We start from the raw sequence: 23000 nt of genomic DNA, 5'->3' as shown, positions 1-23000 counted from the left end.
ATTTATGTAACGTCATGTAACACTTTAACTGCATGATAACTAGATAGAGGCGTACTGATTGGCTAAAAAATGTAAGATTTGGTGACTTCTCGTTTGTTGTGCCTACACAAATCCAGTGAACGATCGACAATGACAATTAATTGGTCACAACAATTTTTTATACAACGAAACTTAGAATACGATAGATACGATATTTGTAATATCGCAATATGCAATATATAAATAAATATGAATAATCAGAACTGACTCCAGTAGTAACCATGCTAAACAAAAAACAGTAAAATAGCGAGTCTGATTTTGCACTCGATAGAAAAAATTAACAACATTTGTGCATCTATGTCTATCCAGCGTAAAATTGGACTCTCGTAGCCACGACTGTGATATAAATGAAATTAATATTTTTTTCAACAGTTGGTAGATTTTTCCCGCCTCGATCGTAACGCGTGCATGACGCGGTTTTGTCGTATCAATAATCCGAATGAGTTTCGTGTTTGGCCGTTATTTGTTGAAACTATCGATAAAAATTTATAGTATCGATTGACCAAAATCGTAAACGGCAAAACAATATTAGGAAAGGGTTCGCTTTTACGAAGTTTGATCAAATATAAGCAGAACGAACTATGACTTCGTTTAATTTAAGCTTGCTGGAAAATCAGTTAAAAGAAATTACGCAAACTTCTACCGATACCGGTGTCTCTTTTGCAAAAAAATCGCTGAAGCTCGATTCTGAAGAAGACGGTAAGTTATCCGAATGAAAATTAGTTTTTGTTTTAACGTACGTTAGCTGACATTGTGTTTCGAAGTGAATAGTATAATTGCGAAAAATGTGAAGGTTATTTAAACGGAACATTAAGCCCTTTATCATTTTAACAGTATTGGAAGTGGTAAAAGCGATCAAAGAATGCCCCAATTTGGAATACTTGGATTTGGAAGGAAATACTTTAGGGCCAGAGGCTGCCAAGGCTATAGCCAAAGCGTTGGAAGAAAAAGGTGCTGATTTAAAACGTGCCCTTTGGAAAGACATGTTCACTGGTCGTTTAAAATCGGAAATACCAAATGCAATTAAATATCTTGGCAATGCTTTGAGCATTGCCGGTACGCGTCTTATCGAGCTTGACTTCAGCGACAATGCTTTGGGTCCAATCGGTATCGAAGCATTGGCTAATTTTTTAACCTCTAGTTCTTGTTACACTCTTCACGAATTAAGATTGAATAACAACGGACTTGGAATATCGGGTGGCAAAATGTTAGCAAATGCATTGTTAGATTGCTATAGCAATAGTTTAAAAGCAGGTAAGATTTTGTTTATTTCAAGTAATACCAATCTTGCTGATTTCAATGGCTTTGTTGTTTATTTACAAGTTTTCTTTTTTGCAGGCACACCCTTAGCGTTGAAAGTATTTGTCGCGGGAAGAAACAGACTCGAAAACGAGGGCGCGAAAGCGTTGGCGTCGGTTTTCCAGAAATTGAATAGTTTAGAAGAAGTTGTTATGCCTCAGAACGGTATATATTATCAAGGCATAACAGCAATCGCTAACGGATTATCTACTAACCGTGGATTAAGAATTTTAAATCTGAATGATAATATAGTCGGAACTAGAGGAGCTCAAGCTCTTGCCAAAGCACTACCAAATTTCCGAAGTTTAGAAGAATTTAATCTCGGAGATTGCCTTCTCAGGACAGAAGGTAGCATAATTTTGGCGGAAGCGTTAGGTATCAAAGGTAATCATCCGTCGCTCACGGAAGTCAATTTGAGTTACAATGAAATCCACATAAGCGGTGCCAAACCCATAGCAATCGCGATGGCTGACAAAAAACACCTAACGAAACTGAAATTGGACGGAAATGTTTTCGGGAGCGAGGGTCGCGATATTTTGCGCGACTTGCTCACAGCCTCTGAAAAAATTGAATCGTTGAGTATATTAAGCGACAATGATAGCGACGATGAAAGTGAAGATCATGGTTCGGAAGACGAGGAGAAAGACAAGGTAGAGGATAGTGAAAGCGAGAGTGAAAGGAAAGAAAACGAAGAAGACAATGAAGATACAACTGAGCATAATGGTGATAAAATTCCAGACAGCACTTCAACACTGAAAGTGACTGTTTCGCAGTTTCTGTCGTCACCGGCGGACGAAAAATTATTATTATTGCAAGGTGACGTCGTTCAAGATTTCGTAGATCATGCTAAAGTAAGTGAATATAATTAAATATTGCAATAGCATTTTATGATATTTAAATACTCTTTTGTATTATAGGATTTATCGAAAAATGCTGACACATCGTCAGAGCTAAAATTCGTTGAAGAATTTACAAAAATAATTATGAAGGTGTCTGCAAAATGTGCATGTAGTGATATTAATGTAAGAATGAAAGCTCAAACCCTTACGGATGCGTTATATTCGAAGCTGTGTTCCTTTGCAGTGGAAAATGATGAGATTTCGATTTGGAACAATGCCCTGCTAGTCAACTTAGGTTTAATAAAAGTAAATATCTTAAAGTAATTAGTCTATGTACGGCAAATACTAATACGTGATTGTATTTCAGAGTGAAGATAAACGTACTGGAAAGATTGTTTGGAATTTAGAAGGTTGTTTTAAAGCATTAGAACAAGTTGCTCAACAAGATTACTTTTTAGCGGAAACACGAGATACGTTAAAAATCTTTTTAGAAAAACCAGTAAAAAGTAGAAAAGTTGTAGATTCGTGTCAGGATTCAAAAGATTCTCTTAGAGCTATTTTAAATCGTATGCAAAGTACATAATAAATATTAAGATATATATGTGTATAATTGATTTACTGATGATCAATATAAGATATACATCTATTTATTTTTAAATATTTCGCATGTAATTGTATGTATTTTATACAACCTTACAAAGAATAAGAAAGATTACGTAGCATGCAGTGTATACAGATTATTAATTGTTAAGAGTTTAGTGCGAATTTTGTACTTTACAACAATTTCTAAAAAACTTCCTAAATTAATAGATTTTAATTAATTATAAACATTTAAAAAATAAAAATGTTTTATTCATATACCGTTGAATGCCACGTTTATTGCATTACATTTTAAAAAAAGTTTCGATCATAAACGTACGATCGTATTGCAATGCGTATACTGTACTTTTCTTTGTTATTGAAGATACATTTAGTTTCCAAATAACATGTACCAAGATTGCACTAGACTAGAGCGTGAATATAAAAATCATATTTAAATTTTGTATTTTTATGAATTTGGAATATGAAAAATAGACTGAAATTTGTATAAAATAAATAACGCTTATATATAGAACCCAACATCAAATGCATCAAAAATTATTATGACTATTGGAAAATTTCTCCTACCGTAAAAATAAGAATTGAACGAAGCTCCTAGTAATTGGTCAATTACAATATCATGAAATTTCTCTTTCATTGTTTTATCGCAGATGCCGAGTCCCAACCTGGATTGAATAAATCTACCGCTAATGGTGCACAGTGCGTTGACGGTTGATCTTTCATGTACATTGTCGCCTAAAATAAAAATATATATAAAAAAACAAATATTCGTTAAAAATTAAATTTCACTTCTTAGATGTATGTACGTACAAGGAATAGAATAAGCTGTTGTTTGGTTTTAGAATCACAGTCTTGCCCGAGAGTCGAGGGATAAGTTACGGTACCATTATTTTTTTCTATATCATTTGCAATTAATTTTAAGCAGTGCCGTTCGTCGACCTGTACTGCTTCCATTATTGATTCTGAACAAATTTCGAACGTATTATTGTATTGAAATATTGGAAAATCAACTCTTGAATTGCATATTTGTTAATGTTCTCTTACTCCTGGAAGAAGGCTGAGCAGACAGAAATCTTGATAAAAGTACGCCGCATTCTGAAGTTTCTGAGAAAAGGTACGGATAACGTCTTATCAAGATTTTGATCAGTAACACATTACCGCGATTTCCTGCTAAATTGTTACTAGGGATACACATTACTTCGTCCTCTGTTCTACGTATAAGTAATATAGGACCATTATACCTGGCAAGAAGATTGAGGATCAAACTTATTTTCATGTACAAGGTCTGAACAAAACATTTGCTAATCTGTACCTGTTTAACTGCTCTGCAATATTCAAATTGAAATAATCTTTGATAACGTTTCGAACTAAACCTTCTAACCACGAGGACATTGTCGTAATAGCTAATGGAAGTACATCATCGAACGTAGCGTCTAATACCTAGAAAATGCGTTAATTTTAAACATTTTTGTTTTTATAAATGTTCTGTGTAAAATTATTTGCATTCATATGGACTTGTAAAATATTTTGGGGGTCCTATGGATTAGATGGGAAAGAAAGGGACAGAATAAAAGGGACTCATCCGACATTGAGAGTCGGTTGAGGATTGTATATATGCAGATGGAAGGTCGATCGAGTGCTTGCGAGAGGAACGGTCCCCCCTGGCGGCGAGTAAAGGAAGCGATGGACCCCGCAATATATATAATATTTATGATTAAATGAAAGAAAACCTTACTAGACTTTGAATAGAAGGATAGTTCATAGCAGCCCAGGTAGCAGTATATCCACCAATGCTCCAACCATAAAGGATTATTTGTTCCTCAGAAAACATTAACTGATCGATTGCAAAACGCATTACACAATCGATAGCATTCTCTTCTTGGAGAGGATACGGGGCACCCTTTGTAGTCATTTTCATGTCTTACTGTTATCATTTTATAATCATAGCTTGACCGAAGAAAAAGTCTTGCTATTACTCCAATTATATTTAACATAGATATACGACTGTTATTAACTGCAACATTGTCAAAATTTCATCTTTGCAATACTGAATTTCTAAGAGTAACAGCAATTCTTCTCATCGGAAACGTTACCATAAATGTACTAAAAATAGTTTATTTGCAAAAATAATACTTACAGTACTGCCACCAAAGCTTGGATGATTCCAACCCAATACAGAATATCCCTTGTACAATGGAATCGATATAGTACCAGTTTCGTAAAAGCCGCAGTTTCCTTCGCACGTAATGACTAATATATTTCCTTCTGTTGTCCTATGGAAACAAACGAAAAATTACGTAAGAATAATTTGGTTTGAAATTAATGCAGCGGAAAAATATTATTAACGTTTACATTACTTGTTACGTCGGTCAACGAATATAGTGTCGATTTGATTATTATCCACAGTCAACAGTTTGTATCTTTCTCCTCCTCGCTTTATTAGATCTGTCCTTCCTTTCAAAAGTGTAGAGCCTATGATAATAACATATTACATTATAAAGTGATAATATAATATAAATTATGACGAATCATCTAACTTACGAAATGTCCAGTTAATAATTGATATACCTCCAGGATATATCATGTTAATAGCAAATGTGTGAGCTACAATGCACGATAATAATTTACAAGGCATTGTGAATATAAATTCTTTACTAGTTTGCCTTTTTACACGACCACTAGATGCTGCAATTTTTTCTAACGTTAGCTTCTCCCTGGGCTTATCTCTGCAAATACAAAATAAACGAGTATTGAATTATAAATAAAATAGTGCCCACTTAAGTGGCTGTGGTCATTTAAGTTACTGTAAATCTTGCAATAACAGTGACATACCCTTCTACATCGGTTATCTTAAAATCTATTGGCCATGCCCAGAATTCAAACTCATATTTATGAAGTTCTTGTTTTGTTTCTGCATTATAGTGCATAGTTGCATCGTTTAATGTCTTCAAAAATTTCAAATACGTAGGATTGCTTGCTCTTGAGTAACTGCGCGCAGCTAGAGATGCCAGTAAAATTACACTGGCACCAGCTGCTACTTTACCCAAGAAGTATACATTGTCTACCAAGCAACTACCACGCTGATAGAAGACAGTAGCAACAAGTGGTGTTGTGTATAAACTAATAGTCCAGATTGCTGCGAACTTAAAACAAATAAATTTGTTAATATAAACATTTACAATTATTATTTCTAATTCATCATATCAACATTCATTGGAACATTTTGCTCTACAAATGACTCTCGTTACTACTAAATACAAATTGAAGACAAATTAAACTCGTAATGCACAATCGAAATCGTCCATTTCTAATGACACAGTGACGATACTTTTAAGAGTTGTTGTAGTTTTTCGATAACTTTTAAACACTCACGCAAATTACGATTTGATCGCCCCATCGTTCTAAGCTTTTAGGCTCGTACGATTTCTGAAACATGTACATCAAAACAGATATAACCTAAAAGGCACTACTTTTGTTAGATTACTAAGCTGTTCGAACTTACATCTATCAAATGACCGATCCGCGTTATCTCGTAAATCTTGAAAAGCCGAGGGCTGAATGCACACTTCCAAAGTGTACTAATCAACGACATTTCGGACTTGTTTCGTATACTTCGATCGAATCCACGATCCAAATTACCAATGCAAAATACTGACAAGAGCGACTTAGCAGAATAGCAGATCTTGCAGATGACATGTAAAAATAAGTTACTACGATAGGCGATGAATTCGATAAAAACCTATGCATAATTATAGATTATAAAAAAAACAAGGTTCACTGCATTTTTATTATAATTCGAAATAAAGTAAACGCAGCATATATTTAATAGAATTATCAATTGACTTTTTACTTGAAGTCGTTATGCGTGCTTTTGTCACATTTATTAAACTCATAACGAGTACTTTCTTGACAAGAAATATTCGCTATTCGTTCAATCGACTGTGAACAATTGTAATTTTTAATGTAATTTCAAATATATTTATACGAATTCGAAAGTCGCGGTCATTCAATTTAAATTTACATGGTAAATATAGAAACTTAATCGTACCCATATAATATGGAAATTTACATACAGAAGGAAAAGAAACAAAAACGAAACATAAAGCACGATGGAAATTGATACGTAACGAAATGAAAGAAAACGCGTTTGAGGGTAGAAAATTTAATAGTAATATTCGAACGGCATATTTGGGGAGTTCGCGTAAAATTGGACAATTTAGAGTTAGTTGATTCTAAGACCGTGCACTAGATCGTGCTTTTTGGAACGTAAAAAGAACTTGCTGGAAGATTGGTAGGAAGTGTATGTACAATAACGCACAGTAGTCGCATACAGTTACATATTACGTGCGCATCGATAGCACGATAGCCAAATTCTGTCGATATATTAGATTTTTTCAGAATGTCAGACTGGGATACCGCTCCTATTACTCTGCGGAAACGTCCCCCAAAGGCTTCCGTACTTAAATCGGAACAGGTAATTTTACTCGACAGATATTTTGATGCATTTTATCTGAAGCGATCGCTACATGCATGGTTGTGTAATTGTGTTTATTTACAGGCGGTGAATGCAGCACGTCGTCAAGGTTTTGTAATTGAAACACAAGCAAAATGTGAGTAGACTTTATCGCGCGATAATCATTATACTTTTAAAAAATTTCAGGAAACTTCAACCTACAAAATGACATACATACTGCAGAAATATCATCTGTACACTAAATGTTGCAGTGATAATAACAATCAGTACGACATTGCGAATAATGTGACGCAATACATATTGAAATAAAAGCTGAAAGAATAGTGTCATCTTCTATAAAAATGACGAAAAAATATTATTTGTTACTAGGGGGTGGAGGAGCAAATAGACAACATGTAACCACTAAAAATACTGCTAAGTTAGACAGAGAGACTGAGGAACTTAAGCATGATAAAGTACCACTTGACCTTGGTAAATTAATTCAACAAGGGCGACAAAATAAAGGATTGTCTCAGAAAGATCTTGCAACGGTATAATATTGTTTGTTTGCATAACCTAAACATTTGCTGTGTTTATAATGTATACGCGAGTTTTGAAAAATTTTTCAGAAAGTAAACGAAAAGGCGCAGGTTATCAATGATTACGAAGCAGGCCGCGGAATTCCGAATCAAATGGTCATTGGTAAAATTGAACGAGTGTTGGGAATAAAATTGCGCGGAAAAGACCGTGGTAAACAGTTAACGACCCCCGGGACGAAAAAGTGAATCTCGGGGGAAAAAATCTCAACTTTCTACCCTCACATATTGTTCCCAAAACAGAACTGCAACAAAAATTGTAGAATTGACAGTAACTACTACTCCTGCCCTGTTCAGCTTTGGTTATTTTATTATATACTTTAAATAAAATATTATTTTATTAAATACATTATTGTGTATTGTAAAATAGATTATTATGGTACGCCTGAATGTGTGAAATACAAGAAGTACATTTATATTTAATTTAAAGGAAAATCGGAAAACCTTCAATACGATAACTGCAAACAAGAATCAATTGTCTTCGTGTATCACATTGTTACCTTTTAAAATGCGCTTGATACTGTTATAAAACATATTTATTTTTCAGCTTTTTTGAAGTTTAATGAACGTAGGCTAAACGAAATAGTATTAATGCAAATAGCGGTATAAGGTTGTCGATATATGTAATGTACATGAATCAGCAATTCGACGGTAGTAATTTTAATTTTTTCATTGTTAAAAAATAGAATTTTTATACACACATCCACTCATGAACATCATACGTTAAAATATTTGCATAGCAATTAAAGTATTAATTTATAATATAATAATACTTCAACATACATCACAGTAGTTGTATATAAAAGTAAGAAATTACTAAATAAACATTAATTATACCATTTAAAGTTAACTTTATTCGTACAGAAATCTGATCATACATATTTTTCACCCCGTTTTATTAATCTTTTCTCAATGGAAAACTAGACTCTTTTATACCATCTTTTGTTACAACTTTTATGCTTATAGAATCACCTGTATAAATGTCTCTTTCTGCTGCTGAAATAAAAACATCTTTTATTACTGCAATGGCTTTCTCTTGGGTCAAAGGAACAGGTTCAACTCCTTCCTGATTTGCATATCCAATCTAAAAGATGTATTATATATAAATAATATGTTTTGATGTACTTGATCAAATATTTTTTATGCAAGTACTATTTCGATACCTGATTATCAAGAAGCGGTTGTAAAAGTGCACCAGCAGAACCACTTGCTCTATACTTAGCTAATTCACAATGTCCAACTGGATCATAACTATATACACATCCTTTACCATTATTATCAATTCCACCAACAATATTAATAACATAATAAGGAAAGAAACGTTTATAATATAGCACTGTTGACAACATTTGTGCTACTGCAGGTGTTGTCATTTCTTTCTGGTGTTCGTGACGATATTTCTGTTGCACATTGAAAGATATTAATGTATAACTATACCTTTGATCAAATTTAGTAACGTAAGTTAAACAGCAAGTGCTATGCAAGGATTGCAGAGACACAGTGTACATTGTACCTGCATCAGAGCAGCCAGAAGCCGAGTTAAAGTGATTGTATCACACCAACAGCCTGAACAGCCTAAAATAGTTGTGTCAGACAGAGTGAATAATTTTTCTTGCTCTCTGGTATAAATGGAAAAGCCTGTACTAAGACGCGTGTCTGCTGCTATTACACAGAAATCATCTCCCGCAAGAGCAATAACACTCCTACAATCGTAATGGGGAAAAAAGAAATTTAGAAAAGTTCAGATATTCGCAATATTATAAAGAAACATTTTCTCGAACGATTAAAATCGAGAAAACGGTGTTTCGAAACGCAAAACAAATTATATCTTTTCATATCTCGATACGTTATTGTTGGAAACGTTTAGGTTATATTTGAAATTTACCCTCCATTGTGGGCGTACGGACTGAAATTTCTGGTTTTCGCACCTTCCTTCTCGTAATCGGGCAACGATCTACCTGGATTTTGCGTAAAAAATGCCATCTCTATTGTAGTTACCTCGACAAACAAATCTTAAACACTTTCCGCGGTGAATGACAATACACTTTGCGGTGAAGATGGCAATGCTAAATAATACCCACACGCGCAGAGATGCCAGATTGAACACCGGGTGCACTACTCACACTATGCCAGATCACGCGTACGTGAGCTCGTGGAGTTTCGGAAAGTCGACAAAGGCAAACTGACACATGCTCTCTTTCTCGATCCTCCGAAGCTACTCCCTCGTGGGGGTCGAGAGAGCCGCCAAGTCCCACGAGGCGGTCCGAAATCACTTCGGGTATCTTCGGAGAATCGAGAAAGAGAGCATGTGTCAGTTTGCCTTTGTCGACTTTCCGAAACTCCACGAGCTCACGTACGTGTGATCTGGCATAGTGTGAGTAGTGCACTCGGTGCTTAATCTAACATCACTGTCTAAGCACAAACGCGTTATATTTTCAGGCAGACGATTGGTCGGTTTATGCTTGTCTCTATGAGAATGTGTCAATAGCAATAGGTTCAAAATGTTACTTAGTTGTCTAGGGAAAAAGCAATAGTTCCAGATATAATTCGAATATTAAAAAAAGCGAACGACGAATAATAATGCATCAACGAGATTGTCAATTCAGATTAATCAATTTAAATTGCTAAATTGAATATTATCTCTGTCTATATCGTTCTCGAACGAAGTTTCTAATTTTTTATTGACGCTGTACTTTATTCATGAAGCATATACGTGTGGGTGTCAATTTACGAGTGACGGCCGGCCGAATGTGTGATAAACAAGAGTGGAACAAGTGTTATCTACTCAAATGCGATAACGCTCTGAACTATTGATAATATTTGAAGGAATTCCTGAAAGAATATTGTTTTTTTATAATACGTTGAAATGGCAACCGGCGATGGGAGACGCGTTGCACTAATCACGGGTATTACTGGGCAAGTAAGTTTGACAGTTGATGTATTTGATGTGAATTAGTTTTAATGCTTTAAATTTAACATGCTCGTAAGGAGACTTTTATCTCTACGTATGGAATATCAACAGAATTGACTTAATAAGTCGATAAATATAATTCATTAATATTAAAAATTTTCTTTTTAGGATGGTTCCTATTTAGCAGAATTTTTATTGGAGAAAGGATACAATGTTCATGGTATAATTAGACGCGCCAGTTCTTTCAACACTGCTCGTATTCAACACCTTTACAAAGATCCAACATGTCACCGTCAGGATAAAATGAAATTGCATTATGGCGACATGACGGATTCCAGTAGTCTAGTTAAAGTAATTAGTTTTGTGCAACCAACAGAAATTTATAATCTTGCTGCACAAAGTCACGTTATGGTAGGTATTGTTTCTCCTGGTCTTATGGTCGTAATCATTCAATCCGATTATTGATCTCATATTCTTGTTTCTCTATTTTAGGTAAGCTTCGAAGTAAGCGAATACACTGCTGAAGTTGATGCGGTAGGAACGGTAAGATTGTTAGACGCGATACGTACTTGCGGTCTAGAGAAATCTGTGAAATTTTATCATGCATCGACGTCCGAACTTTATGGCAGAGTGGTAGAAGTGCCTCAAAACGAGAAGACACCATTTTATCCTCGTTCTCCGTACGGTAATTACTCGATTAAATAGCACTTTATGTTTAACTTCGTAATTTTCAAATGCGATTAAATTCTTTGGAATTTCAGCTTGCGCAAAGTTATACAGCTTTTGGATAGTGGTAAATTACCGAGAGGCATACGGAATGTTCGCGTGTAACGGTATATTATTTAATCACGAAAGTCCGCGTAGGGGCGAAAATTTTGTTACGAGGAAGGTGACCAGGACAATAGCAAAGATACACTTAGGTTTACAAGATGTTCTTGAACTAGGGAATTTAGATGCAAAGCGGGATTGGGGGCACGCAAAAGATTATATCAAGGTAAGAAGTATGTCCAAGGAATAAGACGAGTCCATCCGAATAATGCATTTATTATTACCAGATTACGAAGCGGTTTTCTTTATCGGTAAAAATAAATGAGCTATTCAGATTGCCTGTCTTAAGTGCTCTATTCCGTATAAAAACGTAATACTCGTTTTATAGGCGATGTGGATGATGTTGCAACAACCGGCTCCGGATGATTTCGTAGTAGCAACGGGAGAAACGCACAGCGTTAGAGAATTTGTAGAAGCAGCTTTCCAATATGTAGGTCGCACAATTAATTGGAAAGGCGAAGGTGTGAATGAAACAGGGCACGATGCACAAACCGGACAAGTATTAGTCAAAGTGAATCCTAAATATTTCCGTCCAACGGAAGTTGTATGTATCGACTCTGTCTAATGGCGATTATATGCTAACGTTTGTGATGCAATTGTAACGAGTATTTACTCTGTTCGTTCGTGTAGGATGAGCTTTTAGGTGATGCTACCAAAGCAAAGGAAAAACTAGGTTGGAAGCCTACAATTACATTTGAGGTAAGTTACCACTATTACAACTTACGCGTCTCTGTGATTACTCGTTATTAAGTTTCTAATACGCGGTATTATTTCAGGCTCTAGTAAAAGACATGATGGATTCCGATTTAGAATTAATGAGGAAAAATCCAACCGCTTAAGGTTGTTCCTTATTTATAAAGAAACTCGATGCATTTTAAAAAATACATTCTATGTCTCTGTGAGACAAATGATATTCAACTATGATACACTTATTGTATTAAAAGGAATTTAAATATTATTTTGTAAAATTACATAGTTTTAGGTCAGACGTGGACAAGCATTGTAAGAGAATTAATACTAATAGGTGCTAATAAAAAGTAGCTCTGTTCAGCGTCTGATCTAAAATATGTGTACATATAAAACGTAATAATAATATATGTAATTCACGTGTGTATGTGTATAGTAATAGTAGTAAAATTAAATTGCTTATCCGTTGCTGTTTCTTCCATATTATCGATCAAATATTTAAAAAAATAAATTATAATTTAAAGGTTTTTAAATTTAAAAAAAAAAAAATTAATCTACACTCAGCATTTTTTAATTCTTGACGTATGGCACAAGATTACTAGAATAATGGTTATATACAAAATGTCTTCCTTGTACGCATTAATTTTTAATTTTGTACATAATGTATTATACTTTAAGGTAATCGTTAAGTAGTATTTCAAACTTTATACACGTTACCCGATGTATAAACGAAAATAAAAACATTTTTGTACAAAACGAACGTTCCAAAAAAAAAAAATAATTAAAAGTTAATTTATACGTTTAAAACATGCATTAATCTTTCCCTCCATCGTTAACGAAAGCGTTTGTATAAGAAAAATATTTGTATGTACGTAGTTTGACCGTTCAGTGAGCAATACGGGTAAATTATACAGTTTTATGAAACGTATATTAATAGTAATATTCGTTGAATGTAAATAGCTACGTGGCAGGCTCGTCCGTGGTCTTTCGTAAGATATTCTCGATCGTGAACATCATAGACTTCATGCAGTGACCTTGAGATTGCGTGTATCTCACTTTCTGCGCTTCTTCGACATCTTTCGCCTCGACTATTTTACGTTCTTGTTCACTTCTCTCGTCGCGCTTCGTCAAATTGGATAAGAGTTCCGATGACACCTAGAATCACGATTTATCATTAACAAAGGTAATCTTTAACTAAGTTTATCGTACAATGATATTTGTTGACGTTGAAGGTGCATTGCTGTCAAGGAAATAAGTCGATGGCGACAAAATAGCAGAACTCAATACATCGAAAGAGTGTCGAGAAACATTCAAAACAAATTGGTTACGTTGGTAAGCTCGACATTTGGGCATTTCACGTCAAATATATGAAAAAGGCGATCCATTCTTCAAACGTACGATAACGGGCGATGCAAAATGGATCCTCTACATATATTAAACGAAAAAGACCGTGAAACTAGCGTTCGAAATGTTCGAAGCATTTCGAAGACGGATGTTTGCCAAAAGAAGGTTATGCTATCGGTTTGGTGAGATTTCAACGGAATAAATCGAATAAAAAAACGAATAAATAATTCCTTGCCACCTTCCACTTACCCCATCAACTCTCCTCTATACAGGTACTAAACTAGATTAACTAAACTGATTCTAACCGAAAAAAAACATAACCGTTTTCGGAACGCGGGATCACGGGAACTCCCGGAAAGAAACCGTAATCGAACAGAGGGAACGACGCATTGTCGAGAAACTCGTCTCTCGTTTACAAGGGTACAAGTAAGCGTTGATCGTTACTTGTATTTGGAATATCGAAACGACTGTATCGAACTAGACTAAAATTAATTTGTGCACCCGATATTCGTCGACCAACACGATGGTTTGCTCTGATTCGTTATTCGCGACTAGAATTTGCCCGTCGTCGCAGGTCCCTGGACTCTCGATCTTCCTCACCGAGATGGCCGCCCGATCCTGTTCCCGTCTGCCGTTGTGCGCGTACCCCCTCTGCTTCCTCATCCTTCTTCTCCTGTAATTGCCGTGCTCGAACATCTCGCTGGCGGACGGGTCCAACGTCCAGTAGCTACCCTTCCCAGCCTGGTCCTCCTCGTTGTCGTCGCCCGCGATCTTGTCCCTGGGTATCTTCACGAAGCAGTCGTTCAAGCTAAGATTGTGCCTGATGCTGTTCTGCCAGCCCTGACGGTTCTCCCTGTAATAGGGGAATCTGTCCATGATGAACCGGTAGATACCGGAGAGCGTGAGCCTCTGCTTCGGCGACGTATTGATGGCCATCGCTATCAGGGCGATGTAAGAGTACGGCGGCTTCTCGTAGCGGGGCAGCGGCTTGTACCTGACCTGGGGGACCGTCCACGCGAGCGGCAGGGCGTAGTAGCTCGGCAGAGGGCACATCGTCGGAAAGATCTCTTCGGGGCTCCATAGTTCGTAACCCCTGCGAAGGTCGCATCCGTAGGCCTTCGACACGGCGCACGGAGGGTCTTGGTAGCTATTGTTTGGCTCCATCGGTAACCGATCCGGTCATCTGGGAACTTCTTGACCGTCTAGCTTATACGTAACTTGATTTTTCCAACGGTCTCTTATTGTTCACTGGATCCAATGGTTAACCACTTTGCAAGGGACCAACGGCTCGAACACCCTCGAACTGGTCTCGATTCCTGCGCGCCGATGACTGGATGCGGATTTGCGGTCGGTTGGACCAATTCTCTAACGAAGGGTGTTTAATTTGACACACGGCTGATCCGGAGGATGGTCCAACTCCGCCCATCGCGGCTTTCCGGCGGACTCCCGTTTGCGCGTTTCCACGCTAGGGAGGCGGTTACCTATCACGGGACCGGCGACGCGTGTTTTATTGCTGTTTACACATATGCTGTCCCAACACCCACGCCGGCAGTAAACGAGCCGATACGTAAACAAAGCCGCGGTAATTATAACGAAACCGTACCGGCTTCTCGGAACCGCTCTTGTCTTGCTCTTCGGACTGCTCGTCCCCTCCCCCTCACCCCTTGTCCTCGGCGACTTTGACTTTGGAAAAATATCGCGCCAACCCTCCTTCGTTCGTGGTAACGCGATCAACTTTACCGCCGCTGAAAATCTGACACTTTTTTTCTGTCCGGTTGTTTAAAAACTTGTATGGTTTGTTTCTGGACATTGTACGTCTACAATTTCTACCGTAGATCTTTGTTGAGAGTAATTTGCAATTTGTTATGGTCAAGTAGCGCGCCAGGAACGTAAAGCATCTTTTGTCTCACGTAGTAGGCGGTAGAACGATCGGGAAGAATCGGATACAATCGTGCACGTTCGTTATGAAAGAAGATCGAGGCGTTACAAGCCTACACGTGTATTCCTGTGACGAATAGATCTTTTAATAAATTCTATTGTTGTGTTATTAACCTGTCTGCACCTGTCCCGGTTTACATTCCCGCGTAAAATTGATTCTTTGGACGTTAATCTGCATCGTGGGGTCGGTTGTCACCATAACACTTTAACTATCACGTCAGCCATGAAATAATACACAATTAGAAACGTTAAAGGATTTGAAGTTACGTAGTTGACAATTGTTCGGTTGTTTTTGGACAATTTGTTATGGTCAAGTAGCGCGCCAGGAACGTAAACCATCTTTTGTCCCGCGTAGTAGGCGGTAAAACGATCGGGAAAAATCGGATACAATCGTACATGTTCGTTAAGAAAGAAGATCAAGGCGTTACAAGACTATAGGTGTATTCCTGTGGCGAATAGATCCTTTAATAAATCCTGTGAGAAAATAAAAGTGCGTGTTATTAACCTGTCTGCACCTGTCCCGTTTTACATTCCCGCGTAAAATTGATTCTTTGGACGTTAATCTGCATCGTGGGGTCGGTTGTCGCCATAACACTTTAACTATCACGTCAGCCATGAAATAATACTCAAGTAGAAACGTTAAAGGATTCGAATAGGATTTGAAGTTACGTAGTTGACAATTGTTCGGTTGTTGGTCTGGCAGTCAACGCGTCAAAGATTGATTTAGATTTCGAGGTTAACCGAGTGCAGAATTTGTTTATATCGCGATTGTCGGCACAATGGCGTCGATTATGGATCGCAACCCTCGCGTGTAATATTTTTGGCGATGGTCTGCCTCTGTCCGTGTACAAGGGTGTTTGGAAACAGGACCGATTGCATCAGTGTCGAAGATGAAAGACTATTTCTGACGTTCGGTTGCTAGACCAGTCGAAAGAAAATATCGTCGAATCCGTCCGTTCGTTTCTTTTTCGTTTCTGTTTACACGATTCAAAGTAAAAATGTCTATATTCTGTTTAATAATTTCACGGTACTGTACGCCGCGTTATCGCGATCTTACGTAAAATAAACACACATCAAGATCATACGTTGCCCGATGTTTGTTACGTTTATCCGTATTCGTGTAAGTTCGTGGCAGCATCGACGTTTCTCCTATACCGTGTTAAAAATGTAGCTTTTAATTGTATCGTTATCTTGGTCGGGGGACGTCGACTATAAAATAATTTGAAAACTTGAGTTAAAAAAATTTGGTCGATTAACAATGTTTAGGTTTCGTGCGTGTCGTTGAAAGGTTCGTCAAGTTACAGCCAAGGGGTTTGAACGTTCATGTCGTCGGTTTTCAAAGACGTGCTAGCGTTTGAAGACGCGATCGGAACGGAGGAAAGATGAAGAGATCGCGCGAAGAAACGTTGGTTATTTGTTTGTGCACCGTTTCTGGTCTTGTCCTTCGGGGTTCGGTTTCATCTTGAAATACTAAGAAACAAATCACCGTGGACCTGACAGCGGAAGGAACCGACGGATTAGCCTTCGTCCACGTATTTGGACGATGGTACTTGGGTCGCGTTGGAATGTGCATAAAAAACAACCGAAATTGACTCGAACGCGTTAATCCCGCTCTCCTGTTTTGCATTCTCTAAATCATTCGGGCGGGTATAACTAAGAACAACATTTATGTAAGACGGAACAGATGGTAAAAATAATTTTCCTGCGAAGGAAAGCCACTCGTGTTTCGACGATACACCGCGAGTATACGACTTCGCGTTTTCTTATTTTTAATTTTATGCAGATTATGTCGTTGCAAAATTGGTTTCGTTGTGTTTACAAGAGTGTTAATAGAAAGTATCGGCAACGGTTCCCATATTTATAGAAACGTTAAAGCAAACTTTGTGAAAGTGTTTACTGTGTTGCTTTCTGTTATTGTAGGGTAATTAAATCTAGTAACGTTCTTTTATTTTCACGACACCGATTGATAGGCTACCGGTCGGTAACCATTGGCAGCGGGAAGCCTAAAAGTGTTACGTCGGTAAAAAGTTACTAGAAATTTTAACGTAATGATTTTACACAAAGTTTGCAGTGAGTTTGAGGGATCGTCTTGTCGCGCGCGGAATAAAGTTTTTCGTGTTTTGTTTACGAGCACGGGGAACCGCAGAAGCCTTTACCTCTTCGCCGACGAAATGCCTCGCGAACGCAGGCGGTCTTGTTTGCGGATCGTTTCGTTTTTACTGCCTCGTATCCGCCCGAATCTAAACAATCGCTCCTTATTGACAAAATCGCCCGGGCGTCTGCGGGCCCCGGGTCTCGGATTGTTGCTTCTGCGACGTTTTACGAGTGTGGGAAAATTCACAGCGCTCGCAGGCCGCCGCAACCGAGTCCTGAGTCGGTTAGATCGCGCAAAATAAACCGACCGACCTCGTAAAATTGACTGTTTCTCGGAAACAACGAGGAGTACGCGTCGAATTGGACCGGTCGGCGCGCGAAACGATTCTAGAAACTGATTCTGGGAAAGGTCGAATCTTGTTATCGACGGAGGGGCTTGGAACCGAACTTACAAAATGGCGGAGAAATCGAATCGTTTACGAGTGATTTCTAGTATCATTTATCGCCAGAATAACTAAATGGGTTTTCGATTTATTTTTTGAACCCTGTTTACTTGAAACTTTCTAAAATGGCAGCGAAATTGTTGCATCGCCGTCGAAAGAATGATTGTGCACAATTTCAATATGGCGGCCGGGACGCGATGAGATTAAGGAGAAAGTCTTTGCAAAATGGAAAGATTAGAGAATCCTTTGCACTCTTGTCTCATGCAAATGTCGAACGCAAGCGAAATCAGCGAAAAGCGTGGAGAATTTTAATTTATTCGGTTCCAACGCGCGGTTGAAGCTGTTTGCAAATACATAGTTTCGATCCTTGGTCTCGCCTGCTTTAAAATTATTTTGTTACTAACTCGTCAAGCTCTTCAGGAGCTGCGCCATTCCGGCAGGATTGTCCTTGGGCACCTGTAAAAAGAACAGAAAAAGAATGGTAACCCTGGCAACGAGATGAGATTTTAGAAATTGTTTGCTTTCGAGTTCTAAATTAATAAACGAGAATAAAAGCCCGTTAGTAATCGTAAAGGTATTTGTTGAGTTTCCTTTTGTCTTTAACAGTTTAAGAAAAAAGTATTCCTTAGTTTTGACTGCTGGAGATGCTTGTTACTGATTGAGATCTTTTTTTAATCGTTTGAAGCATTAATCGTTTACCATATGTCCAGCTCTCTGGACCCAGTACATCGAGAAGTTACGATAAGACTTCACGTAGCCCTCGATTATGCTTCCGGAGACCAACGGAACCCTGGGAGCCTTCATCCAAGCACTGGCGTCCTTCCACTTCATCCTCTCGACCCATTGGAGAGTCCCTGAAAGTCGTGTAAATAGAAAATGGCTAGTAAGGGAAAGTAGGATGAAATGATTTGCTGCTTAGTAGAAGACACAAAAATGTCGCATATATGGAATCAATCATAATCGATAGAAAAACTGGACAAAATTGTCCGTCAAGGATGGATACGAACTCTGAGATTTGCTCTTGTAGGATTTCTACGTTACCTGGGGTGTCAACAATGAGATCCAAGTGGCCCGTGAGCACCATCACTTTCATGTCGGTTTCATCCAGCAGCCTCTCCACTAGATAAGAAACATTTGTAGTTAGTCGATTGGTATATACCTAGTATCAAAAACCCCTAATAGATCTCTTCACAATGAGCCTTCGTTTTTGCGATATTTAGAATTTGGTACACATGTTGGATGACCAACACGACCGGATTTATCCAAACATCATAGTCACGATTCCTAATCCTTACTCATCCTGAACCTCGTACCCTTGTCACACTCTCCCTTGACCATCGTCCCTACCTCTACCTACTTCTAGCAATAGCATATAAACGCCTGCAATACCGAAAAACGGCCCAGAAAGTGTTTAGTATTCAGTCGACCTAACATTTGTACGAGTTCTCTTCTTAAACAAAGTGTTGTCAATTTTATTAAAACCCAACACACATATAGCAAAAGAATTACTGTTTACTATATGTATTTTACTTATCAAGTATTAGTATTGGTAGATGTTAGAGAATTTTATCAAGAACCTTTATCGACAACAGGTTTCATGAAGTCTCCCCTCAAATTGTTGAACACGTTGTTGGAGTTGCGGCCATGGTTCACCGGTAATTTCAGAGCCTGTTTCACCGGACCGTTCATCAATCTATCCAGAGCTGCATCGTCGCTCATCGCGTACCCTGGAAGTTTCAAACGAAAGTTGAAAAAAGAAACCCCGATCGGTAATCGGTGGTCTCACCTTCGTTCAACGAGGATTTCAACAAAAGCTTGTCGACGGGGGAGTAGCGAGCCTGCGTGCGTCTCATTTTGGTCAATATGTTGTAGAAATCGATGCTGTTCGTGACTTCGTAGATCACGTTTTCCGTCTGGCTCCACAGTATTGTCGCGATACTCCAGTTTCCGGCTAACACGGCTTTTTGCGTCAACTGTGCCGCTTTGTCGATCCTGTTGTATCCGGCGGTGTCGACCATGCCCTAAAACGAACCGATTCTCGGTACAGCGGCGGTTTCTGGTGTAAAAATAAAAATAGGGGGGCCTAGAATCCGTAAGGTCGTACCGTGGCTAGCAGAAAGGGTGCCCAAGTCATCACGGAATCGATGGGGGAGATCCACGCGTCGCCCAGAACGACGCCCTTCAAGTTGCTTTTGATGGTGCCAGCCTTTTGCGCCTAAATTTCAAACGAAACGTTTCACCGACGATAAGTTTGGATACTTTTCAATATTTAGTAAAATAAAGTTACTTCTATTTGTGCATTTTCATTGTTAATGAAAAGGAAACTTGTTTGGGTAATGTTCAGTTTTTCGTGTATTGAATTATTTAAGAGTTTGTGTACGAATAAATTAAGGATAAAACTTGTCGAAAATTTTTATACTGTTTTATATTATATTTCTCCATCGGTTTTGAAATTGGGAATATTACTAGCCCATTATTATACAGGGTATTCGATCATCCATGGGAAAAATTTTAATGGGGGGTTCTAGAGGCCAAAATTTCACACCTTGTCGAATTTTTTTCTCGAAAGTGGGTAGGATTTCGGGGGTATGTGTATTGACCAAAACTGATTGTAATTGACCCCTGTAACCAAAAATATTTTTTTTATAACGATTTGAAATTTTTTAATTTCGTCGAAAAATTTCACACCTTCTCGAATTTTTTTCTCGAAAATGTGTAGGATTTCGAGGGTATGTGTAATGACTAAAAATGATTGTAATTGACCTCTGTAACTAAATATAATTTTTTCAGAATGATTTAAAATTTCTTAATTTAATTTTTTAATAACTTTTTAACGAAGCCTCAGTGAAGAAATTGTAATTCTTGATTTTCTCTAGAATCTCTCATTAAAATTTTTCCCAGTGGTGGCCGAACACCCTATATAAAAAAATTACTTTATAAACAGGAAAATAACATAGTCGTAATAGAAATACCATTTGCTAAAAATATAAATGAAGAAATAATTCCATAAAGGTAGTTTTTTTTTATTTATAGTGAATGATCGTTATAGTGTACGAGTGGTGGTAGTTAACTATAATACAAGTGGGGGTAGTTAACTATAATATTAGTAAATACTTGTGAATATTGAGCGTCCTACCTTGTACCAAAGAAGAGCAAATTCGGCGCCCATTTTTCCTCCATAGGACTCGGTCGTGATGTATATGGGGACGTTGGAAAATTTAGGTAACACGCTCAGGAAGCCTTTCATGCACTGTAGAAGATCGGCCGCGATCTGTTGGTTCGTCTTCGCGTAAGCAGAATCTACATTTGCGTAGCTGAAACCTGTTCCGATTGGATTGTCGATGAAGAGGACATTGTAGTCTTTCACCTGCGACATAGTATTTCAGACAATTTGTAACATCATCAGAAATGATATCAAGATTCATTAAAAGATCATATTAAATTGCGAGAGTCGATATTCTAGCAGAATCTAAATTTGCGTAGCTGAAACCTGTTCCGATTGGATTGTCGATGAAGAGGACATTGTAGTCTTTCACCTGCGACATAGTATTTCAGACAATTTGTAACATCATCAGAAATGATATCAAGATTCATTAAAAAATCATGTTAAATTGTAAGAGCCGATATTCTTCTCCGAATACTCATGCTGTTAAAATTAAAAACCTTGTAAAGTCAAGCAGACAGGTATAGATATTTTTACAATATAAAATGGTGCCTTGAGTTTACCGTTTGGAATTTTGTTTTGTCAGAAATGATATCAAGATTCGTTAAAAAAAATTATGATAAAGCAAACGTGTAATCAGGTCGAGAGCTGATATATAGAGAGAGAGAGAGAACGAGATTGAAACTTTAATCGAACGTCCATTAGAGATAGATCGAATAGTCTATGATATCGTGAGCAGCCTTTCGTACCCAAGTGTAATTTCTCGATTTCAAGTTAACATCGAGAGGTCCGAGTTCCTCAAAGTTTCCAAAGGCAGTGGACGATGCACCTGGTCCGCCTTGCAGCCAGATGACCAGTGGCTTTTCATAATACGAGGAAACGTTGGCCGTGGTGTAGTAAAGCCACCAGAACATGTTTGCATTTGGTCGTACTTTCACGTATCCCCATTCTTGCTCCCCAGGACCAAATCCTTTCTTTGCTGTACAGAAACATCGACGTTCAATTAGCACCGTTTCCGGCTGAAAAGTAGCTTCGACTTCAACAATCCAACTACCTTTCGTAGATAAATAGTCAAAGGATCGTTGAATTCGAATCTGCATTTTAAAATGCAATTTTTCTTTTAATTGAAGTGTATATTCATATCATTACATCAATTAAATCCAACGTAAATTGCTAACAAATAATATTTATGAGTTCTGTAACGTTAGGTTTAGAATCTTAATGCGTGAAATTGACGTATTCCGTGAACCTAGTGTTAAAAATGAATGTAAAAATTAGCAGAAAATTTCTATACCGTGCTTATGGAATATAAAAATGACCGATTCATCGAAACATAGAGACCGGTAGTTGTTATAAAATTGTTCCGGTTGTGCTTACCGAGTGTCCCAGAAGCGAGACAAAGCGTCACGAGAAGAAATAATGGAAGGCCCGTCATTGTTGCTGGAATAACGGACACGCGAAGACTAAACTCTCAGAGTATCATTCTGGACAAGGTATTATCTATCATTAGCGATCGATCGATTAGATACATCGAAACCAATTAAATTTTTCATCGAGATTTCTCAACTTTTTCGGTGTCCCAATTGTTTCGCAATCTGTTACTGCAATCGTTTGCCTTATTAATTTATTTTCCACTCGAAAGGCTTTACAAAATAACTAGATATCGACGACCTTGCCTTTGTCCATGTTCCTCGATCACTAATCTTTCACTGTTTTCTTAAAAATCAATGAATGCAAATGCAAAAATTTCAAATCGTTCTAAAAAA

At 37.6% G+C, this 23000-nt stretch overlaps 7 protein-coding genes across 7 annotated transcripts; 3 read left to right on the top strand and 4 right to left on the bottom strand.

Moving 5' to 3' along the window:
- Window positions 1-344: 344 nt before the first annotated feature.
- On the top strand, window positions 345-3035 carry Rangap (Ran GTPase activating protein). The gene is made up of 5 exons (XM_076766717.1): window positions 345-738; window positions 874-1293; window positions 1378-2189; window positions 2256-2483; window positions 2545-3035. Exons 1-5 carry the CDS (start codon window positions 621-623, stop codon window positions 2758-2760), a joined length of 1794 nt encoding a protein of 597 aa, XP_076622832.1. The 5' UTR covers window positions 345-620; the 3' UTR covers window positions 2761-3035.
- LOC143342628 (phosphatidylserine lipase ABHD16A) lies at window positions 3025-6456 on the bottom strand. The gene is made up of 11 exons (XM_076766727.1): window positions 6280-6456; window positions 6150-6203; window positions 5610-5920; window positions 5319-5503; window positions 5135-5249; window positions 4915-5050; window positions 4513-4677; window positions 4090-4217; window positions 3822-4018; window positions 3588-3739; window positions 3025-3512 (listed from the first exon to the last, which is right to left on the bottom strand). The coding sequence occupies exons 1-11, from the start codon at window positions 6367-6369 to the stop codon at window positions 3411-3413; spliced, it is 1635 nt and encodes a 544-aa protein (XP_076622842.1). The 5' UTR covers window positions 6370-6456; the 3' UTR covers window positions 3025-3410.
- Window positions 6457-7024: 568 nt separating this feature from the next.
- Window positions 7025-8175, top strand: Mbf1 (multiprotein bridging factor 1). Its single transcript, XM_076766747.1, has 4 exons — window positions 7025-7251; window positions 7336-7387; window positions 7621-7781; window positions 7860-8175. Exons 1-4 carry the CDS (start codon window positions 7177-7179, stop codon window positions 8013-8015), a joined length of 444 nt encoding a protein of 147 aa, XP_076622862.1. The 5' UTR covers window positions 7025-7176; the 3' UTR covers window positions 8016-8175.
- Window positions 8176-8657: 482 nt separating this feature from the next.
- On the bottom strand, window positions 8658-9903 carry Prosbeta6 (proteasome beta6 subunit). The gene is made up of 4 exons (XM_076766746.1): window positions 9712-9903; window positions 9340-9529; window positions 8990-9226; window positions 8658-8910 (listed from the first exon to the last, which is right to left on the bottom strand). Exons 1-4 carry the CDS (start codon window positions 9807-9809, stop codon window positions 8725-8727), a joined length of 711 nt encoding a protein of 236 aa, XP_076622861.1. The 5' UTR covers window positions 9810-9903; the 3' UTR covers window positions 8658-8724.
- Window positions 9904-10399: 496 nt separating this feature from the next.
- Window positions 10400-13042, top strand: Gmd (GDP-mannose 4,6 dehydratase). The gene is made up of 7 exons (XM_076766111.1): window positions 10400-10746; window positions 10906-11148; window positions 11230-11422; window positions 11499-11731; window positions 11894-12109; window positions 12196-12264; window positions 12342-13042. Exons 1-7 carry the CDS (start codon window positions 10693-10695, stop codon window positions 12402-12404), a joined length of 1071 nt encoding a protein of 356 aa, XP_076622226.1. The 5' UTR covers window positions 10400-10692; the 3' UTR covers window positions 12405-13042.
- An 87-nt stretch (window positions 13043-13129) lies between these two features.
- On the bottom strand, window positions 13130-15049 carry LOC143342341 (uncharacterized). Its single transcript, XM_076766112.1, has 2 exons — window positions 14197-15049; window positions 13130-13407 (listed from the first exon to the last, which is right to left on the bottom strand). Exons 1-2 carry the CDS (start codon window positions 14758-14760, stop codon window positions 13213-13215), a joined length of 759 nt encoding a protein of 252 aa, XP_076622227.1. The 5' UTR covers window positions 14761-15049; the 3' UTR covers window positions 13130-13212.
- A 3175-nt stretch (window positions 15050-18224) lies between these two features.
- Window positions 18225-22703, bottom strand: LOC143342885 (retinoid-inducible serine carboxypeptidase). The gene is made up of 9 exons (XM_076767197.1): window positions 22612-22703; window positions 21984-22213; window positions 21208-21438; window positions 20176-20286; window positions 19858-20092; window positions 19649-19798; window positions 19113-19190; window positions 18771-18925; window positions 18225-18527 (listed from the first exon to the last, which is right to left on the bottom strand). The coding sequence occupies exons 1-9, from the start codon at window positions 22667-22669 to the stop codon at window positions 18471-18473; spliced, it is 1305 nt and encodes a 434-aa protein (XP_076623312.1). The 5' UTR covers window positions 22670-22703; the 3' UTR covers window positions 18225-18470.
- Window positions 22704-23000: the final 297 nt, after the last annotated feature.

The sequence above is a fragment of the Colletes latitarsis genome, chromosome 6 (genome assembly GCF_051014445.1).
Source record: "Colletes latitarsis isolate SP2378_abdomen chromosome 6, iyColLati1, whole genome shotgun sequence".
Taxonomy (NCBI): Eukaryota; Metazoa; Arthropoda; class Insecta; order Hymenoptera; family Colletidae; genus Colletes; species Colletes latitarsis.
The sequence above is the reverse complement of the archived record's forward strand: the minus strand, read 5'-3'. Positions and strand labels throughout refer to the sequence as shown.

Coding starts and splice junctions, on each gene's coding strand:
- LOC143342628 (XM_076766727.1), bottom strand. CDS start 6,369: ATGTCGTTGATTAGTACACTTTGGAAGTGTGCATTCAGCCCTCGGCTT. Junction 4,678..4,914: donor CAAGCTTTGGTGGCAGTACT/GTAAGTATTATT, acceptor ATGACTACAAAG/GGTGCCCCGTATCCTCTCCA. Junction 4,218..4,512: donor ATCCTTCTATTCAAAGTCTA/GTAAGGTTTTCT, acceptor CGCATTTTCTAG/GTATTAGACGCTACGTTCGA.
- Rangap (XM_076766717.1), top strand. CDS start 621: ATGACTTCGTTTAATTTAAGCTTGCTGGAAAATCAGTTAAAAGAAATT. Junction 739..873: donor GCTCGATTCTGAAGAAGACG/GTAAGTTATCCG, acceptor TCATTTTAACAG/TATTGGAAGTGGTAAAAGCG. Junction 2,484..2,544: donor TCAACTTAGGTTTAATAAAA/GTAAATATCTTA, acceptor ATTGTATTTCAG/AGTGAAGATAAACGTACTGG.
- Gmd (XM_076766111.1), top strand. CDS start 10,693: ATGGCAACCGGCGATGGGAGACGCGTTGCACTAATCACGGGTATTACT. Junction 10,747..10,905: donor TCACGGGTATTACTGGGCAA/GTAAGTTTGACA, acceptor TTTTCTTTTTAG/GATGGTTCCTATTTAGCAGA. Junction 11,732..11,893: donor ACGCAAAAGATTATATCAAG/GTAAGAAGTATG, acceptor CTCGTTTTATAG/GCGATGTGGATGATGTTGCA.
- Mbf1 (XM_076766747.1), top strand. CDS start 7,177: ATGTCAGACTGGGATACCGCTCCTATTACTCTGCGGAAACGTCCCCCA. Junction 7,252..7,335: donor CCGTACTTAAATCGGAACAG/GTAATTTTACTC, acceptor GTTTATTTACAG/GCGGTGAATGCAGCACGTCG. Junction 7,388..7,620: donor AATTGAAACACAAGCAAAAT/GTGAGTAGACTT, acceptor ATTTGTTACTAG/GGGGTGGAGGAGCAAATAGA.
- LOC143342885 (XM_076767197.1), bottom strand. CDS start 22,669: ATGACGGGCCTTCCATTATTTCTTCTCGTGACGCTTTGTCTCGCTTCT. Junction 20,093..20,175: donor CACCCTTTCTGCTAGCCACG/GTACGACCTTAC, acceptor GGTTCGTTTTAG/GGCATGGTCGACACCGCCGG. Junction 18,528..18,770: donor TCCAGAGAGCTGGACATATG/GTAAACGATTAA, acceptor TTCTTTTTACAG/GTGCCCAAGGACAATCCTGC.
- Prosbeta6 (XM_076766746.1), bottom strand. CDS start 9,809: ATGGCATTTTTTACGCAAAATCCAGGTAGATCGTTGCCCGATTACGAG. Junction 9,530..9,711: donor CCGTACGCCCACAATGGAGG/GTAAATTTCAAA, acceptor TTACGATTGTAG/GAGTGTTATTGCTCTTGCGG. Junction 8,911..8,989: donor AACCGCTTCTTGATAATCAG/GTATCGAAATAG, acceptor TACATCTTTTAG/ATTGGATATGCAAATCAGGA.
- LOC143342341 (XM_076766112.1), bottom strand. CDS start 14,760: ATGGAGCCAAACAATAGCTACCAAGACCCTCCGTGCGCCGTGTCGAAG. Junction 13,408..14,196: donor AGGATCGGGCGGCCATCTCG/GTGAGGAAGATC, acceptor TCGTGATTCTAG/GTGTCATCGGAACTCTTATC.